Source organism: Coffea arabica, chromosome 8c, assembly GCF_036785885.1.
Source record: "Coffea arabica cultivar ET-39 chromosome 8c, Coffea Arabica ET-39 HiFi, whole genome shotgun sequence".
NCBI lineage: Eukaryota > Viridiplantae > Streptophyta > Magnoliopsida > Gentianales > Rubiaceae > Coffea > Coffea arabica.
In genome coordinates, this window is record NC_092325.1 from 44,914,643 (window position 1) to 44,933,445 (window position 18,803).

An 18,803-nucleotide genomic window follows, 5' to 3' on the forward strand; every position below is an offset into this window, starting at 1 on the left:
TCACACAAGTTAAAAGGAGACAATTGCAATTTGCTCTGGTAACGCAAGGCAGTTCTAGTTCTACGCAAATCACTTTAGAGACTGATTTTGGCACGAACAGTAATACACTCTTGGCCTCGAGGTTGAAGGTGCACTTGGATACGGTGTTCTTTTTTTTTTTTTAATTTTTAAATGCTGCTAGGCTCTCAGCTTACATAGACAAACTACAGTTATGTGATCAAGTTTCCACTTTCCAGTCACGCCAAGGAGATACGAGTGGGTTAGCTAACAGCCGCTAAATTACTTGGAAAGAAATTAAGCAGTCGTCCACATGAGGGGATGTAGCTCAGATGGTAGAGCGCTCGCTTAGCATGCGAGAGGTACGGGGATCGATACCCCGCATCTCCAGGCCTGACATTTGTTTTGCCTGACATTGGTTAATCGGAAGTGCTTCTTAAGCATTTTGTAACAAACTTGTTTTCCCATGCACAAGAAGGCAACAGCTGCAGAAAGATCGTACGCAGTCCAGTGAGTAAAAAGAACCAACTGGGAATATCATCATCAAGAGAACAAACATGTGATCCGGTACTAATATATGAGCCATGGCAAAATCAGAATGACATACCAGTTGCAAAATTAAAAGAAAGAACTTGTAAACCAAATCAAATGATACACCCAGCTCCTATCTATGCTGTGGCCTCTTTTTTCTTTATCCCAGCTACATACAACTCTTTCTTGATCCATCTAACACCTTGCACGATGGACGGGGGCATGTCACCCTCCGATCACTTACAGATATCGTTTATTGGACATTCCTTCTCCTCTCTATAAATAATTGCACCTACGCAAGTACATTGAAGTTTGCTTGCAAAACTTTTAAGCTTTTGGTGACACAAAAATGGGTTCGATCTCTGCAATCTAAGATGAATTATGTCATCTATCAGACTATCGCTCTTCCTCAAGCTTATAAGTGCTTAAATTAATCTGCCATGCTCCAATGTATGTATTAACTACTTATTTAAGATTTGAACCATTGATTTTTTTCATTTTCGTGTTCATTTTGTGTGTGTTTAGCAAGATGTAGATGACAGGCTCGAGACCTAGTTGTTCTAGCCAGCTTGTTGCACTTACACCCTCTTTGTTGTGTATATATACTGCATAGAGCATCCTTTTTTTAGTTTTTTATCATCCTTTTTTAGTATTCCATCTGCCTTGGACACTTCCTAGTAGTATAAGCTGCTATTGCAGACAGTGATGTAAAGAATTCAAGCTTTGATACATATATTTGTTCATTTTGCCTTTCTTTCTTTCTTTTAAAGGGTGGGGTATCGTTGTCAACTAACAAAGGAAAAAGCAATTCTGGGATATGACTGATTGCTCAAAGAAAATTCAGAAAGCCTAGAATTATATTGCTGAATATTCGTAGGTCTGAATATTGTAAATTGGTCAGACCTAAGAGCTCGTATTTTTGGTATTTGGCCACACCTCAAAGGTGGTAAATGTATTTAATCTCAACAGTCGATTCTGGACTTTTCACATCTCTCCATGCCCCCTGAATTTCCGGTTTCGTATTTCCTTCTGTTAATTTGCTCCCCACAAAAAAAATTAAAAATCATGAGTGTTTGATCTCTGCTGAGCATTTTGCAACAAAATTGTTCTCTCATTGCAGAAGAAAGCGACAGCTGCCGAAAAGAATGTACAAAATTTTTTTTGAAAAATATTATCAAGAGAAAATTTGATCCAGTAATAATACAAGAGCCATAGCAAAGCCAGAATCAAATCCGGGCTGCACAATTAAAAGAAAAACTTCTAAACCAAAAGATACGCCTCCTACCGTGGCCTCTTTCCTCTTTATCTCAGCCACAACTCTTCTTGATCCATCTAACACCTTACACGATCTATGTGCATATGATCCTTCAACTACGTACGAATGTCGTTTATCGGACATCCCTCCGCCTCTATAAACATACGCAAGGACATTGAAGTTTGGTTGCAGAACATTTAAGCTTTTTCTGACACAAAAAATGGGCTCAATGACGCTCTTCTTGTTGCTACAGTATTCATCAACCTCTCCTTCGTATACAAGCCAGCTATCTACTAGACCTAGCTTCTGCTAATCATGAAAAACCACGTCAGATATAATGATCTTTGCCAATCAATTTTGATGAGTAAAAACCAAGGGTCATAGTGATTTACTAGCCATACCAATATTTTTTGCAAGAAGCAATGGAGAATAGGCTTACAATATTAGAGTGATTCATATTACCTTTCGACGGGAGATTGTCAGAATGGGCTTCCCCGATCCATCCATGAGAATGACTTGACCGGGACGACGACCTCGTCCAGTGTAGCTATCGACTCTATATACTAAACTGCCGTCAGAACCAAACACAGTGAAACCTTCACAGCTAAAAATGAGTGATTTTCTCCAAACTGTTAGACTTGTGCATGTCTCATTAGCTGTATTGTTCTTCGACTCTCGTTGATCAAGAGGATTATCTTCAACACTGATAGTTCTTGACCTTGATGCGGATTTGAAGAAAAGAATCATACCTTTAGATCACTTTTAACCCTTTTAGGACGTAAAAAGGAGGTCCTGAAAGACATCAAGAATGGGATATTTATTATTTATAAGCCTGGCTGCGGAGATCTTTTGTGAATCACCAGTTTTGCCACCCTGTTCGTTAGGAAAAACGAGACAAAGACCACGATACAGGTGTTCTTCTCGTATTGGAATGAGGCAGTAATTAAAGGGTTTCTGACTAACTAAAGTTCAAAATAGACAGCCTGACCCAACTTGATATGTACCATATATTTATGATATCTCCTACTACATCCAGAGCCGTGCCGCTCTGACTGATGATATTGCTGCTTTTTGGAAGGTTATGTAGTAGCACTGTTGTATGATCATAATCTGATAATTGTGCACATGCCTGTATCCAGCTTTGAACAGAGCAAGGGTGAAATCGTTAACGGACAGAGTAAGGGTGAAATTATTGAGACAGCGTCTTTAGATTCTTGCAAACTATTTTGACGTGTTCTAACTTTCAAGGCAACTGACAACTGTATATGCAGTCTAAAGAATAAATATATACAGATGCACACATGAAGTGAAAATGATTCAGGTACGAGTGATCAAAGAATTAGACGGGCAAACATTATTGTTGATTCCCTTAAAAGAAAAACAAAAATAACTCACATGCATCATCATGGAAGCAGTAATTATTTAATTTACTTCGTATGACGTCCTAATATTAGCTTCTCCTTCAGTCCCTTGTGGTCTCTTAAGTCGAACTTTTCTTCTTTTTCTTTCAATGGGCCAAAAAATAAAAAATAAAAACACGCAGGCACACATATACTAACATATGCAGATAGCGTCGGAGATACAGCCACGTACTTTCTTATAGATGGGATTCTTAATTGTAGTTTCTGGAGGGTTGGGACCTAATTAATTATTGGACCAAAGAATTCGTGATGGGATTTTTTTTTTTTTTTGGTTTGATGAATTAATGGTGAAGAAAAAGCCACACATGTAAAATGAAATTTACACATCTGCATTATTTATATGGATACACTTTTATGCACGTATAAATGCATTAATTTGACAACAAATTGAATTGAAGAATTGCTTTCTTTCACCTTCTTGAGAAATCTCAAGAGATACGTTAAAACAAATCTTAACCCCAGATCAATCGTCAAAAGCCGGTAACTTTTGACTAAACTTGCTTTGAGAATTGAAGAATTGCTTTGAGAAGGGGATTTGGTATTGCTAAGTGTAGGGAGATTAGACTAGTGTCCACGCGGTGTGGGGTTTTACAGTGACGTCTGAGAGATCTGCTGTGGACTGGACTTGATGTTGCTAGTCAAACACCCTGTTAGCTTAATCTCAAAATAAATCTTACAGCTTGTAGTTGGATAGATTTTAACCCTTTTATTATTATTTTTTTTTTATTTTATGGTAATCCTAGCTAGAGTCCCTACCTGCAGCTCCTCTCACCATCCCCCACTCAAAAGCCCCCGTCTGGATTTTGCTTCCCATCTCCCCAACACAAAGTAGAAACCTTTCTTTTACCATATAGCTTTTGTACGCTTGCTGTAAGTTGTAACGCACTCTCATGATGTGACCTTGTCGAAATGTTTCGTTAGACATGACTCGAAAGGATAGTCGGCCTTCTAGATTATGATTATGATTATGGTTGAGCTCACTCATAATTCTTTGCCTGTTATGGATCATCTTGTAGGCTTGGTAGTCCCTTGATCATCGAGGCAAACTTGACTTTAACTAAACGATGGATGTTTTCTTCTGTGAATTGATACATTACCACTGTCTACCAAAAATTACAATAATAGACGCCTGAAAAAACATACGCAGATGAAGATCAAGATGCCTGCTACAGAAGACAGTTGACGCCACCTCTACACTAACATGATGTTTACAGCTATATGCATATCCTGATTGTTACGGATAACCCTTTTCAATTTGAAGGGCTAAGTCCTAAAGCTGTTAACATCTGGGCGGTGGCTTGAAAACTCAGTACCATGTGGAATGCGTAGTACGAAGAATCCAGACGAAGAGTACCGTCCGTCTTAGGAAAGTTGGAGATAGTTCAACAGGTCGAGTTGAGCTGCTAAAATTGACTTTGTTCATCTCTTTGATACCTCACACAACGTGAACGGAGTACCCTTTTCCTTCCGCACTCCCCTACGTCTCTCCCTCCCTCTCTTTTTCTGGTCCTGCACGGTCAAATTCAACCTTCTAGGCCTACTGGCTATGACCCAACTTGTTTTATCGATCTTTTCTCTTAAATACTGCTGCCGATGAATTATGTCTCACATCGAGTTTAAAGTTCAACACAGGTTGGCTCAATCAATTGAAAAGAAATGATCACTTTTTTTTTAATAAAAAATTGTGTATTCGAAACTGTAATCGATGTGAAAATTATATTGATGAACGACTTATAATATATAACTTCCGTAAGTCATCAATGGTTCCAGAGGCGCTGCCCTAACCCATCCAATCTTTTCTTCAAATTCTTGTCCAGGGACGAATTCTATTAGTACATAAGAGGCACAACTAAAATTCTCGCTTGTATACAGGAGCAGAGCTAAGCATCATTGAGGGTGGGTAATTGCCCCTCCTCAATTATGATTTATGAATAGCTCCTAAAGCTGCCTTGAGAAATTTTAAATTTTTTAATTTTATCTTATATGTACACCCCCCCCCCCCCTGAAATTTTCAAATTTCCTTTCTTTCATTATATTGCCCCCCTAAATTTATTGAGTAATTGCATTTGAAGCCTATTTTAAACATGTATACATCCAAAATAAAAGTTAGTATTGTTCTCTTGTTTTCAAATAGTAATTTATTTTCCTTTTCACCTGAAAAAAATGAAACTAAAGTATTATAGTATTATAAAGCAAAAGAATAGTCTTTAAACTTTTGTCACATACAAATGAATAAATGATCTTCATTTAACTCCTTTTTCAAGAACTCATTTTTAGCTGTCTGGTGTATAAAGAGATTAAATGTATCGTTACTTCAACATTATTATCGTAATTGAAACACCTTATAAGGTTAAAAATGTGACGCAACTATCACACAAATTATCTACAATTATTTATGATATAAGAAAGAAACTTATCAGTAAACTTGCTCATGAAAATGACACATCTGCAAGAAAATGTCAGAAAAAAAAAATAATAATCACACATCTGCGTACGACTGACCATTAACGCACGATCCTACCCATATTTTACTACATATATAATTTGCTGTAAGTTTGGTCGTTCTTAAAAATTCCGTCATGCATGCATATAATTAACGGCCCACATCAAGGAAGGAAATTTTGGGACACGAGTTCTTCAAACTGTAAAACTTATCAGTAAACTTGCTCATGAAAATGGAACAAAGGAGTCGGAGAACTAGAAGTTGATTTAATTTTGCACCAGAAGAGGGCGACCGGACGAATTTTGTCTAGTTAAGGTCAAGTTCAACGCATGCTTGCCGAACTTTTTGAAGGTGTCGGTTGTCTTTTTGTTCATCTTATACTGTGCTATTCCCTCTCCACGTTTCTAGAAAACCAACAAAAGAGAGAAAAAAATAGAAGTGCAGAAAGTAAAAATACCTGAATTCTGAGGTCCTCCATCTCCGCCTAAATATCCGTGTCTGATTATGTTCAAACATGATTGTACACTTACCAAATCCAGGTTGCGTGTGCTGTGGAAATTTGCAACAATTGACTCGATTATGCCATGCCATGCCATGTATATCCCATTATTTCTAGCCATCCTTTGCTAATCTTAGTTCTTATACATAGTTTTTTAGTTTCGAATCGTGTAAATTTTCCTCCACAATTTGTTACTCATACCCACTCTAATCTTACATTTGCGGAACATTTGCCTACCAATCCCATATTATCACGATTCAATGTCTTACCCGCAGTTAGGAATTGTGCTGCAAAATCTTCCAGTTTCTAGGGTTTGTCTAGAACTTTTCAACAACAAGGGGAAAATGAATAATATGCCTGATACAAAAGTATTCGACGTGGAACGATACAATGAACCAGTTTGTCTTTCGAGAAACTGGTAAAATCTTCCTCTGCATGGATCAGAGAGGATGAGTGACGAGTAGATTCAAAATGAAACAAGACGAGATAATCGATAGACTTTCAAAACCAGACAAATTGCGTGAAGATTTGTATGCTTCAAAATTTGGAATTATTTAAGCAAACAACCAAATCCATCGAGGACACGCGGGCTTCTGGTTAATTCATGTAAACAAGTGAATGGGATAGAAATGGGATAATAATAGTAGTCAACAGCATTACTTTCCTGTCATGAGAAAAGAAGAATGATAGAGTAGTCATGCAAGCCTGCAATTCCTCCAGCGGGAAAGAAGCCAAGGATATACCTCCCAGCTATAAACAAAAATGTACGAAAGTCACGAATACGCATGCTTGGAGACTAGGGAAATCACCAAAATAAGGAGCAGGGCAGGTAAAACAATTCACTGAAACATCAAATGAAATTTGTTGTCTTGCACCGTTTTTCTTCTCCACGAGATCCATTGAATCTGACTCAAGAAGAGCGAGGCCATGTGGTTTTAGACATCGACAGCTCCACAGGTCATTCCCGAATTCCAAAAGACAGAATGATCAGCAGACTGTACTTAAGTTTGCATGATAAGCAAACAACATATTAGAGGAAAATGGAAGAATAGAAAAATATTATCAATCATTAGGAAATCAATATGCTTGATTGTAGCACAGAAATGCAAAACTTAGAAAAGAAAGGGGTTTGGTTTCTTTCACTTTGGGCATAACAAGCCCTTACAGAGTCAAAGGCTTTGCCAGTGAATAACTGACTTTCATTGAATAAATTCCTCCGGGAAGTATGATCTCTTGTGTACAGCTTTCAAAGCTTTGCCAATGATGCGCCTCTGAAAGACTGAAAGTGCTTCTGCAGACTTCATATTTTGCACTCGCTATACATATAAATGGTTAAAATTAAATGCAATTGGTGAAAAGCAAGGAAATCCAAAATAACACGAGTACGAGGAATTACAGCTTATCCTTGAAAAGCTGAGTTAACCTTCACCTATAGGTAATGGTTCAGAAAAATCGTGTCACGCTGTCTCTCAGACATCATTAACCCTCTAACTGCTGTTGCCATGGGCCTCACATTGGGATGCCTAGGAAACTTATGTAAAGATTGGCATTAGTGTGCATTAGTGCTAAGACCTTCAAGACCCGCTATAGAAACAGAAAAATTGTGAGTTGTTTAATACATAATAGGACTGAAAGCAAGATAAACAAGAACTAAGCCAGCATATACGTAACTGTTGGTCAAGCTAACCGAGCCGGCCGGTTCGATGCCATAACTTGCAGCTCGCAAACAATAGTCTCATTTGATCGCCCCTAGATGATTTGATATTTAAATGTTACCAATAATCTGCACAGGAACAAATTCCATTGCGGAAAGTATGGAAATGATTAGCGTCTCTTATGACAATGAGCCTGTTTGTAACTTTTGAAATAAGTTTTGCTGCAGAATGGCAATCATCACATATTCGAAGGTTCTTGATGACACGAATAGGTGCATTTGGAGGTGTCTTCATCAGTGCATACGCTATAGCAAGCTTCTCGCTGTGGAAAGTAAGATAATCTACTTTCTGCTCCTCCTCAACATCATGCAGTGCAGAAGCTGGATCTGGTACATAACCAAGTGGCTTTATTTCAGCCAACAACTCTCTAACCTTCTTTTGAATTTGAACAGACTCTGGGTGCTTGTTATCACCTGCAATGAAGATATGGGTATTGTTTCTTATTTCTGTCCAACTCAATCCTGGTTCTTTCTTAATGTTTCTTTCTCTCATTAGTTTCCGCATTTTGACAACACCATCCCACCTTTTGAACTTGGCGTGCATGTTAGACAACAGGATACAAGTTCCCACATCATTAGGATCCATTTGCAAGATGACTTCTGCAGCTCGCATTCCTACACGATAATTCCGTTGTACATGACAAGCATTAAGCAAAGTTCGCCAGGCAACAATGTCCCATTTGACTGGCATTGATCTCATGAAATTCTCAGCTTCATCCAGTTGTCCGGCCTTTCCAAGAAGCCCAATAATACAGGTATAATGCTCCAAACCAGGTTCAATCCCGAGCATGTTCATGGAATGGTTCAAATAGTAGAACCCTTGTTCTACTAGACCCAAATGTCCACAAGCAGAGAGAACCCCAATAAAAGTAACATAATTTGGTTTCTCTTCTGCAGCTAACATGTCACGAAACACAGTCAGGGCTTCCTTACCAAGCCCATGGTGAGAGTAACCAGATATCATGGAATTCCAAGTAATAGGATCTCGAGACCGCATTTTTGCAAAGACGCTGTAAGCCAATTCAATATCTCCATTCCTCGAGTACATATTAACCAAAGCGTTCCCCACTATGACGAAATCTTCATACCCCACCTTTTCGATGTGTGCATGTAATGAAGTTCCATATGCTGCAGCTGATAAGCTAGCACTGGAATTCAACAGCACCGCAAATGTGTACTCGTTTGGCCTAACACCGTCAGTTTCCATCTCAAAGAATAGCTTTAGTGCTTCCTCAAAGCACTCGTTTTGTAAGCAAGCAGCCAAGATTGCAGTCCAAGAGACCACATTCCGAGCTTTTAATGAGCCAAAAGCTTTTCTTGCTTTTGTAATCTCACCACATTTTCCATACATATCTATCATTGCACAATTTACAAACATATCAGAATTGAAACCGGATTTCAACATTCTACTGTGAACTTGTGAGCCCAACTTTAAATCCTTAAGACAAGCACAAAGGCCCAAAACACCCACGTAAGAGGCACCATCCCACTCCACATCCGCCTCTAGCAGCTTCCTAAAAACATCCAATGCTTCACTCAAAGACCCGTGTTCCAAAAGTGCAGTCAAAAGCGAATTATACGTGAAAACATCCAAGCCAGGCACCCCATTAAAAACCTTCATAGCCCCTTCCACATCCTCGCACATCGAATACATACACACAAGTGCGTTCTTCACATGTTGATTGAAAATCAACCCAGACTTCTCCGCATAGACATGACATTGCTGGCCTTTACAATACAAGCCATCACCGGCACAAGAAGAAAGAACTGTGGATAACACATATTTATTAAGCCGCAAATTATCCACTTTAACCATGTCTCGCGACAATTCAAGAACCTCTGAACAAAACCCAGCATGCAAATACCCAGCCATTAAGGTGCCCCATGACACCACATTTCTCATCCGCATTCCATCAAACACCCGTTGTGCGCCTGATAATTGGCCACATTTGGCATAAAGATTAAGCAAAGTATTGTTCTCAACAACATTGTTTTCGGAGGCTTGGTTGGATACTAACAAATGGGCATGAATTATTTTGCCAAACTTGAGGTTTTTTGTGCCAGCTGAAATTTTCAGTAGCTTGACTGCAGGGTGATCGTGGTTTGATTTTAGGCGCCAAGGCGCCTGCCAATTAATAACTGATCGGGGATCCAACGGCGGCTTCTGCGCGGGCATTGATGGACTCCCGCCAGCTAATGAGGCCATCCATCCACTATATACCAGTTGCTCGGTCTGCTAGAGGTTAATGGGCTTCTATTATTTGTAACAATTTGAGGCCCATTAAGTGTCTGACTACTAAGTACAACGTAGTGAATGGAGTCCCAATAGTAGGGGCCCATAACCACGGAGATAGAGAAGCCCTAGTCTCCCATGGTATCCAATGACCATAGTATGATGCATTCACCGTTGGAGGGCTCAAATGTAAATTACTAAATTCCCATACATTTGGATTTAGAAACTTTTTGGACACGTGCAAGAATCTCGACATGCCCCTCGGAGCATGGTGGGGTCGTTGAGCTTAATCTCGAGCTTGAACTTTGATAATTAAGTAGATTCGAGTTTTGTTGATTCGTTGATTGAATCTTTTTTTTGGTAAATAAAAATCACTTTCAAATACTGAAGGATTAGGCATAGATCCCCATCTGTTTATTAAAAATTTTCCAAGATAACGTCAATTGGACTCTTGGTTGATGTGCATAAGTAAAAATGAAAACCTAAACAGTCCTTAGATTTTGGGGGTGCTCAACCTTAGTACTATAAATGGCCATATGAAGTTTTATTGTCAAAGGACATATGTATAGGAATTTATTTTTCGAAAGAAGTTACTCTTGTTCTAGGCTCCATATGATCAACAATTTCTTAAATTGTCACTTTACACTTCATGCTTTTGAAAACGTTAGCAATCCATCTTCTTGACTCATTGGGCTAAAAGTAAATATTCATCCAAACATCAGAGGTGCAAATTGGAATTAGTAATTAAATTTCGTGATGAAATGAATAGAATCCTCTAATTTGTTTTTTTGTCGAAACGATAGGATTTCTATAACCTAAACTAGCATATTCTAGGGGAAGGGGGGAGGGGACTCGATGTGAGTAGAAACTCCATCGAACAAGGCTAAAGAATAGAATCCTCTAATTGAATAAGAATCATTCGTGGTGGAGATTGGGACGAGAAATTAGAGTGGGCCTGACTGGCTATGTGCTGCTTTTGGTGATTTACAAATTGTCTGCCACTCCCACATTTGTGGCGCATCACTAACCACATGGCCCTAACCCATGGCCTCTTTAGCGCCATAGCAAATTGTTACATTATCCAAAGAAGTATTGGCGGCGATCAGCTTCAGAAATTTCTCGAGAAAAGGAAAAATAAGAAGCTTTTCTTGCTCCATTCCATGGTGTGTTAGTGGCAGAGCAGGTCTTCACTGCATTGACCTTTTTTTTTTTTTTTGGCTGGAGTAACATATTAAAATCAAAAGGCCTTCTTGCCTTTATTCATCCTTTTATGCTGCATGCAAGACAAATTTAATCAATTAATATTTGAAGTGGGATTTGCTTTTGCATGGGACGTGTGTGAATCCGGAATGAATATGCATATGTTAATTTAGCATGCTTTCAGACTTGATTATACCTGAAATATAGCAACGGTCGTATGGAATATGTTCACTGTGCTTTGAAGAAGCAAGAATCAGGAATTTTTCTTGACAAAAAATATGGCAATTATTGATATTAAACCTATACCTTCTTTCGTTTTTTTATGTCTATTATCCGATACAGTAGTGTGACTGAGATTGGACGGTTGATTCTGCAGATAATAGCATTTTCGGTGCAAATGTGGATGTCAATTTAAGTGTAATTTTCGTTGCAAATTTTAAGCACAATTTAGTTTTACAAACATAAAAAGAAATAAATTTTTAAGATAGACGTGTTTATTGGTTTCAAACTCTATTATTGCTATAATTCTTGTGCTAATGGAGTTTGACTCCTCTAACTCTAACTCTAGGGTCCTGACTTTGCCACTGATCTAAGAAGGTATATTAAAAAGGATAAGGGAATGTAAAGAAGAGTACATGAATCAGTTAATATATAGTGCAAATCTATATATATATATATATATATATATATATATATATATATATATAGTTTTGGTTATGGCAATAAATGGTATACTTAAGCATATAGATGAAATATTTTCACCAAAAACTCCCATCACATTGATCATGCATGAGAAATGTAAGCCGTCTAACTCTAGGGTCTTGACTCTGCCACTACTGATCTAAGAAGGTATATTAAAAAGGACAAGGGAATGTAAAGAAGAGTATATGAATCAGTTAATATATAGTGCAAATCTATCTATATATATATATATATACATATATAGTTTCGCATTAGTATAGCTCGTCATCATTTGACCTGATTTGTAATGTATATCATGTATGATTGCCGAAGAGAACAAAAATGCTCATGCTACTATTGCAAGGCCTGTCCGTCGACAATTTCTTGCTACAAAGTCTTTGGCATATAAGATGATGACGGCCATGATAGGTACGTTTTTATCGCTATTGAAACTATTGTTACCACATCAAAAAGAATACCTAATGAAAAAGAAACTTGTGTCCCAAAATTGTGCGAAAGAGAAACCTATTGCGGATTTGACTGGCAATGGCATGCTGCTTTCTCCTTGTACGTACCTTGTATTAATTGATTCATACGTGGATCAACATTATTGATCTTGTTCCCATTTGTTTTAAATTTTGCAAAATCTCACCATGAAAAATAATTGTAGAGAATAATCAAAATTTTTCCAAAAAAGTTCATTCAGTTTATTTATTTGGCTATTAAACAATCGATAATCTGAACTGAATACATGCAGGAGTAAACGAGAAATATCACAGAAATTGATTATTTAAAATCAAAATCTGTAACTAATTAATATAATCAACTGAAAATAAAAAAAAAAAACAAGTCTATTGAAACCTTTTGACGGCATCAATCGATAAAAAAAACTTGGAACATGCACCACCATCTAGCAATAATGAGAAAAACCCACGTATTCTACAGCCGAAATAAAACATGTCCGCTCACTCAATTTTCAAAGTCTTTATCTTACCTACCAAAAAATAGTAGCAGTAGTGCTTTGATCAACTCTCATAGAATGCTTTTTCAGTTGGAACTTGGAAAAGTTGTGAGAAGACTCGAAACGCGTAAATTGGAAAGACGTGAGGCAAGGGACGACATCTCCAGTACTGCTAAGGTAAAAGCATATACATGCATGGGAGTCAAAACAGATTCGCCCTTACCAACCCATGAAGGGGAAAAGTATAAGCTGCAACGGGTGAGACAATGACTGACCTGTTTCTTCATCAATTGTCAGATTACTTCGCTTGTTCTGATACCATACGTTCTTCGCTTGACCTGTCAAGATTCAAGATTGATTGGCTTTCATGCAATTAATTTGTTCGTCATTCGTTTGGTCTTGTCAGAGTCTACAGCCCCCGTGCAAATTTTCTTGGTTTAGATCAACTCCTCCATCCATCTTTAGACTGAAAACACGACAAAAATTTGTAGGTAGATAAATAAATAAATAAATTGATGTATTGCCTGCCTACCTAATCTGATCATACGAGTATAGGCCATGGCCTGCCTGCAGACTACACCTTTCAGACATATGCGCGAATTCGATACACAGTTCAGACGATGAGGGAAAATAAATCCATAAAATTGTTGAATAGTTTTAACATAAACTGGACTACAACCCTGAAATGTGAGGTTTGAACCCATCGCCTCGTAAATTAATTGGTTGTTCTTTCCAACATAGTTTACAGGCCTGATTGGCGGAACTCGAATGGCTTATCTTCCATGAGAGAATAAAATGAATAGCAACTTGATTCCAAGCATCCAAGACCCATTTAAATTCAACCCAAGAATCATCATGAGCTTCCTGACTCTGAAACTTGACTTTCCTCTTTTTCTAGCTATGAACTCAAAAGAATTCCATTGAGCTTTCCTCAAAAAAAAAAAAAAAAAAAAAAAAAATGCCCTTTGTGATCAGGTTTTGAAAATCTGTCGTGAATTAGAATGACGTACTTTGGGTTTACTAGTAGTAATGGCACGTTGTTTGGATTGCATTTTTTTTGGATTTTTTGTAGAAAAATTACTGTAACGATTTGATATACGTGAGATAAAAAGATAATTGAAAAATGTGTTCACGGAAAACATTATAATTTTTCTTTGAAAACTTGCAATCCAAACACAAGGTTTCCTTCAACTTTAGTTTTTTTTTAGTATTTTTGCTCTCTCTTTTGGTTTATAAATTAGTTCATGAAGACAACGGATCGGAGGTTTCTGTTGCAAGTTAAAAAAAAAAAAAAAAAGAAAGAAACAAACAAAAGGTTGAGATTTCATAAACGGTAAACGGTACACTTCTAAACCAAGCACAAGATGGTTAATAAAAAAACAAAAAAAAAAAAAGGCAAAAAAGGGGGCGACTTTGTCAGCAGATGGTTAATATTTACATTCCCGGCTTGGAGTAAACGTCACAATGGGTTTAGGATTGAGGCCATTAATTTTACGAGTCATGGGAATCCAGGGAGTTGGTGGCCTCATGACCGATAGAATTCTGCTCGGCACTTTCGAAAGAAGTGGGCCCAAATGGACCGTGGGCTTTCGTACTACAGATCTTCTAGAACCTCACCAACTCATGAATCATGATCCACTTCCACTTCCACTTCCAACATCGATGATGTGAAAGGGGTTCCGAGCTTTGCCCTGCTTAATCATTTGACAATTGTGTGTGTGTGTGTGTGTGAAACAAATGGATTGGATTTCTTTTTTGCTTTTGTACAATACAATACAAATTGTTCACATCTTTGTAATTTGAATCTCTTCAGCCAAAATCCCTTTTGCCTTCGACTTTGAGGATCCCATGTTGGCATATTCTATTTTATCGTGTTTCATCCACTAATATTGAGTTGATATTTCTTAAACATTCAAAGCTTGAATATTATCTCCTTATTATTTTGTGATTTTTTTTTAGAAACATCAATACTGAACTTAGGTCTAAATATATTGAGATTTTGAATTTAAGCCTTCTAAAAAAGTGAACCGTTTATGATTTTCCCTATACAAATCCTCAATTAAGTTTACCTTAGGAATTCATTGTTCATGAAATTTTTTATCTTTTAATGATATCTTCGTCTAAATTTCCTGTTTGGATTGCTATTTTTAAGATTTTTTTATAGAAAAATATACTGTAACGATTTGATGTATGTGAGATAAAAAGGTAATTAAAAAATGTGTTCACGGAAAATGTAAAAGTTTTTTTCCGGCAGAAAAATGCAATCCAATCAGAAAAACATGTGTACCCTTTTTTTTTTTAGAAAAAAAAAAATTCAACTCCAGTTCTCACCATAAGTCAATAAATGTTGTCGAAACCATAGATCCCTCATAAGGATTTTTATAAATGCCTACTAATACAATCCTTATATCAACAGTAGAATTTAAACATACAATTTTTTTTTTAAAGAAGATTGTCTGTTCTCATCAATTGAGTCAATTTATATTTGCAATATTTATCCTTTACCACTTGTACTATGATAAAGAATCAGACTTAAAACCCTTTAAAACATTAATTTGCGAACTACTTGAAAATAAAAGTTGGCTCCTCCAATTGAACGTAAGTAAGAGGAGTCATTTGAATTCGATGATCTGAGAGTCTGAGCAATTATTTTTTCTGGCAAGAATGCCGCAATAGACTTTATGTCCTTAGCGTAAGAAAGATTATTGATTGAATTGCCCATAACAAGAGGTTGTTACTTGTTAGATTCTGCTTCTTTTATGAGTGGTTGAAATAGTACTCTTTTCTGTTTTTCCAGGCTTGATCTTGTGAAAATATTCATGTAGTTTTGAAGAGTGTAGGCTAAAAGTCAATAATCTCTTGTCTTTTTCAGCATTATCTTAAGCAAGAAGTTAATTTACTGGTTATCTTTTTCCAAATTCTAAACGAATATTTCAATTTTGCAAAAGTAACCTTTAGTTGAATTCGATGTTTACTCACAAAAAAAAAAAAAAAAAAAAATCGATGTTTACCGATTAAGTTACTTCCTTGTGTAATCAAATTCAAAGCCCAAATGACTTCCCATCCAAAATATAATTTTGTTTAAAAAATCTCTAGCATGACTTGTTATAGGAACACACAGTTTAGAGAGTAGATTTTGTTTTAATCATCTTGTACTCATCAATGGATGTAGTACAACGATTTCTTTGCATCGTTGTTAAATTTTTATGTCTCTCATCCCTTAATTATCTCGACACAAGTGCATTGGTTTATTTATTTTTTGTATAAGTGCTAATTTGAGAGTACCTCTCACTTATGCTTATTCTCTCTATATCACCCAACTCATCCCTCTCACATCAAATTCATTGGTTGTCGATAAACAAACTAAAAATATTTTTTAGCGTAAACAATTTTTGTCATTTTTTAAATTTCTGATTTTGCCCTTACAAATTCTAATTTTTACTCTCATCATCTAATGACATTTTGTTACTCATAGCTACCCTAACGTAACTGGCAAATTACTATAATTGTTTGGATAGGGTATTGTTTGAAATATTATTATTTGGAATAATTACTGTAGTACTTTTTGTGATGTGATGTATGCGAGATAAAAGGGTGATTGGGAATATAAAAAGGTGGGTTGGAAAACATGTTTATGATGCAAGCGAAATATTATTTGGGATAATGGAACTATGCGAAATATTATAAGCCAGGGATTTTTAATGAAAATTTTATATAACTTTAGAGTAAATCTTATATACACTGACGGTGTATACACTATCACGGTTGGATATACGACACATATACAAAATTTGAGTTTCAAATTCAAATTCGAATTATGTGTCATGTATATAATGGTAAAAATGTATTTGGATTGTAAGTTATTTGAAATATTTTTACTGTAGCACTTTTTGTGATGTGATGTATGTGAGATAAAAAGGTAATTGGGAAGATAAAAAGGTGTATTGGAAATTGTAATGGTGATGTCAGCAAATATATTTGGCCAAATAATTAGCTGTCCAAACACACTCACTGTCAGTGTATAGAAGATTAATCCATAACTTTATTTATGTAAAAAATAATAAAATGTATACAAAATTAATTCATTTTAATTACTTGTGAACTGTACACAAATTGCGCATGCCCTTAATACTAATACAGAAAATTAAAGTTAAGCGTGAAGATTGTATAGATCGATTGCTGCAATTAATTGGGAGCTGGTCCAAACTTTAAAGTTAGCACTAATTACGTTGTATCACACGTTTTAATGAAATTGTAGTTAAATTTATGGCCCTCCAAAATTCTTTAAAAATGTCCATTTTGGAAGAGAAGAGATGAAAAAACAAAATTGAACTCAAGCTCTAATTCAAGTTGAGACCCGTGTGAGAACGAACTAAAGAGCGCACGCAAGGATGTCGAGATCCATTTTTGCAAGTTGGATCTTTCATTCCATATATGATATACCTAACTAATTGTATCCAAAATTAAGCTTTAGTACTTTCAATTCATCAACTCGCGCTCATTATTAGTTTACACATTTATTTTTGACGTGACTGCATTCCAGATTGATCATGCCATAAAATGAATCTAACATGATCCACTATCGGAATTCTCATGTTCCAAGGTGGCTTCCTCGTGAAGGGGGAAAATATATATATATATATATATATATATATATATATATATATATATATATATATATATATATATATATGTATTTATATATATATGTATTTATATATAAACAAGAGAGAGAGAGAGAGAGCAAACACCGCCGTAGCATGTGATTTTTTATATGCTCTGTTTCACGACGAGTCTATATATTTGAACTAATGAAGATTTCTAATCTTTTGTTTTAAAGGAAAAAAAAATCTAGTGATATCATAGATACAGTAAAAGTTACATAAATAAATAAAACTCTTTTATTTTGTCTCAAAGATATTTGACGTGTATAAAACGAACAGGTGGAAATACCTAAATCAAGGATGCATGATTACAGATGTAGAAAAAAAATAGATTTTCAGAGGCATCTATAACTTTCAAAATCATGTGTATGTAACATTTATACTTTTTTTTAAAAAGAAAAACACACACATCAAGCAATCATGTCCGACTCACGTTTTCCAACTCATAAATATATTTTTTAATTCACCTTTTTATACTTTTAATCATTTTTTTATCTCACATACATTATATCATAAAAAGTGCTATAGTAATTTTTTTAAATAATACTCTATTCAAACAAACCTGGCATCATAGAACACTCGTTAAAATATATTTCAGGTGTTATATTTTTGAAAATATAAGATTAATTAGAAAAAAATAAATAAATACAAGAAAGGGCAAGTAAGATTAAATAGAAAAAGTATATAAATGTATGAGAGAATAATAATTGCTAATATACATATATATATATATATATATATATATATATGTGGTATGTTAGATGAATAGTAGGTGTCTTAATGAGTTTCCTAATTGCATCCATTAGAAAAACTCATAAAAAATACCATTCTTTTTTTTATTGATATAAAAAATACCATTATTGACCAGTAGTTCAGTGCTATTCTTAATCAATTAAGTACTAATGAAACTAAACCTAATTGATAAATGCTTTAACTATATAATTTATATGTCTCGCAAATTTGAGTTATCAAGGAGATAAGTGAAAAAAGACCGTTGATTCTCTTATAAATAGAAAAAGAAAAGGAAAAGGGGTATCAACCACGTAGAGATACGCAGCGCTAGTATAATTTAAGTGGTGTCAGTAGAATTTTTCTTCGGGAAGGAGGACGGATCGATCGGACATAGTCATCTCTTTCCCTCCGTCTCTCTCCCTCAACTTTCCTCGTATCGTTGATTTACTTCGCAGACTAAATACCAATGCAT

General features: G+C 35.9%; 2 protein-coding genes and 1 non-coding gene across 7 annotated transcripts; 1 reads left to right on the plus strand and 2 right to left on the minus strand.

Annotated features, from left to right (window-relative positions):
- The first annotated feature begins 314 nt into the window (after positions 1-314).
- Positions 315-387, plus strand: TRNAA-AGC (transfer RNA alanine (anticodon AGC)). The gene has a single exon. It is a non-coding gene; the product is annotated as a tRNA-Ala (tRNA).
- Positions 388-1,676: 1,289 nt separating this feature from the next.
- LOC113706577 (protein LURP-one-related 17-like) lies at positions 1,677-2,825 on the minus strand. The gene is made up of 2 exons (XM_072063866.1): positions 2,246-2,825; positions 1,677-2,089 (listed from the first exon to the last, which is right to left on the minus strand). The coding sequence occupies exons 1-2, from the start codon at positions 2,528-2,530 to the stop codon at positions 1,703-1,705; spliced, it is 672 nt and encodes a 223-aa protein (XP_071919967.1). The 5' UTR covers positions 2,531-2,825; the 3' UTR covers positions 1,677-1,702.
- Positions 2,826-7,195: 4,370 nt separating this feature from the next.
- On the minus strand, positions 7,196-10,039 carry LOC113706248 (pentatricopeptide repeat-containing protein At5g39680-like). Of its 5 annotated transcripts, none has more exons than XM_072063871.1 (3): positions 7,818-10,039; positions 7,576-7,677; positions 7,196-7,462 (listed from the first exon to the last, which is right to left on the minus strand). In XM_072063871.1, exon 1 carries the CDS (start codon positions 10,034-10,036, stop codon positions 7,919-7,921), a length of 2,118 nt encoding a protein of 705 aa, XP_071919972.1. In that variant the 5' UTR covers positions 10,037-10,039; the 3' UTR covers positions 7,196-7,462; positions 7,576-7,677; positions 7,818-7,918. The 5 variants fall into 5 exon arrangements, with proteins under 5 accessions (XP_071919972.1, XP_071919973.1, XP_071919971.1 ...); XM_072063872.1 differs by having other exon boundaries at positions 7,543-7,677; XM_072063870.1 differs by having other exon boundaries at positions 7,576-7,730.
- Between the last annotated feature and the right edge of the window lie 8,764 nt (positions 10,040-18,803).

Coding starts and splice junctions, on each gene's coding strand:
- LOC113706577 (XM_072063866.1), bottom strand. CDS start 2,530: ATGATTCTTTTCTTCAAATCCGCATCAAGGTCAAGAACTATCAGTGTT. Junction 2,090..2,245: donor TGACAATCTCCCGTCGAAAG/GTAATATGAATC, acceptor CATGATTAGCAG/AAGCTAGGTCTAGTAGATAG.
- LOC113706248 (XM_072063871.1), bottom strand. CDS start 10,036: ATGCCCGCGCAGAAGCCGCCGTTGGATCCCCGATCAGTTATTAATTGG.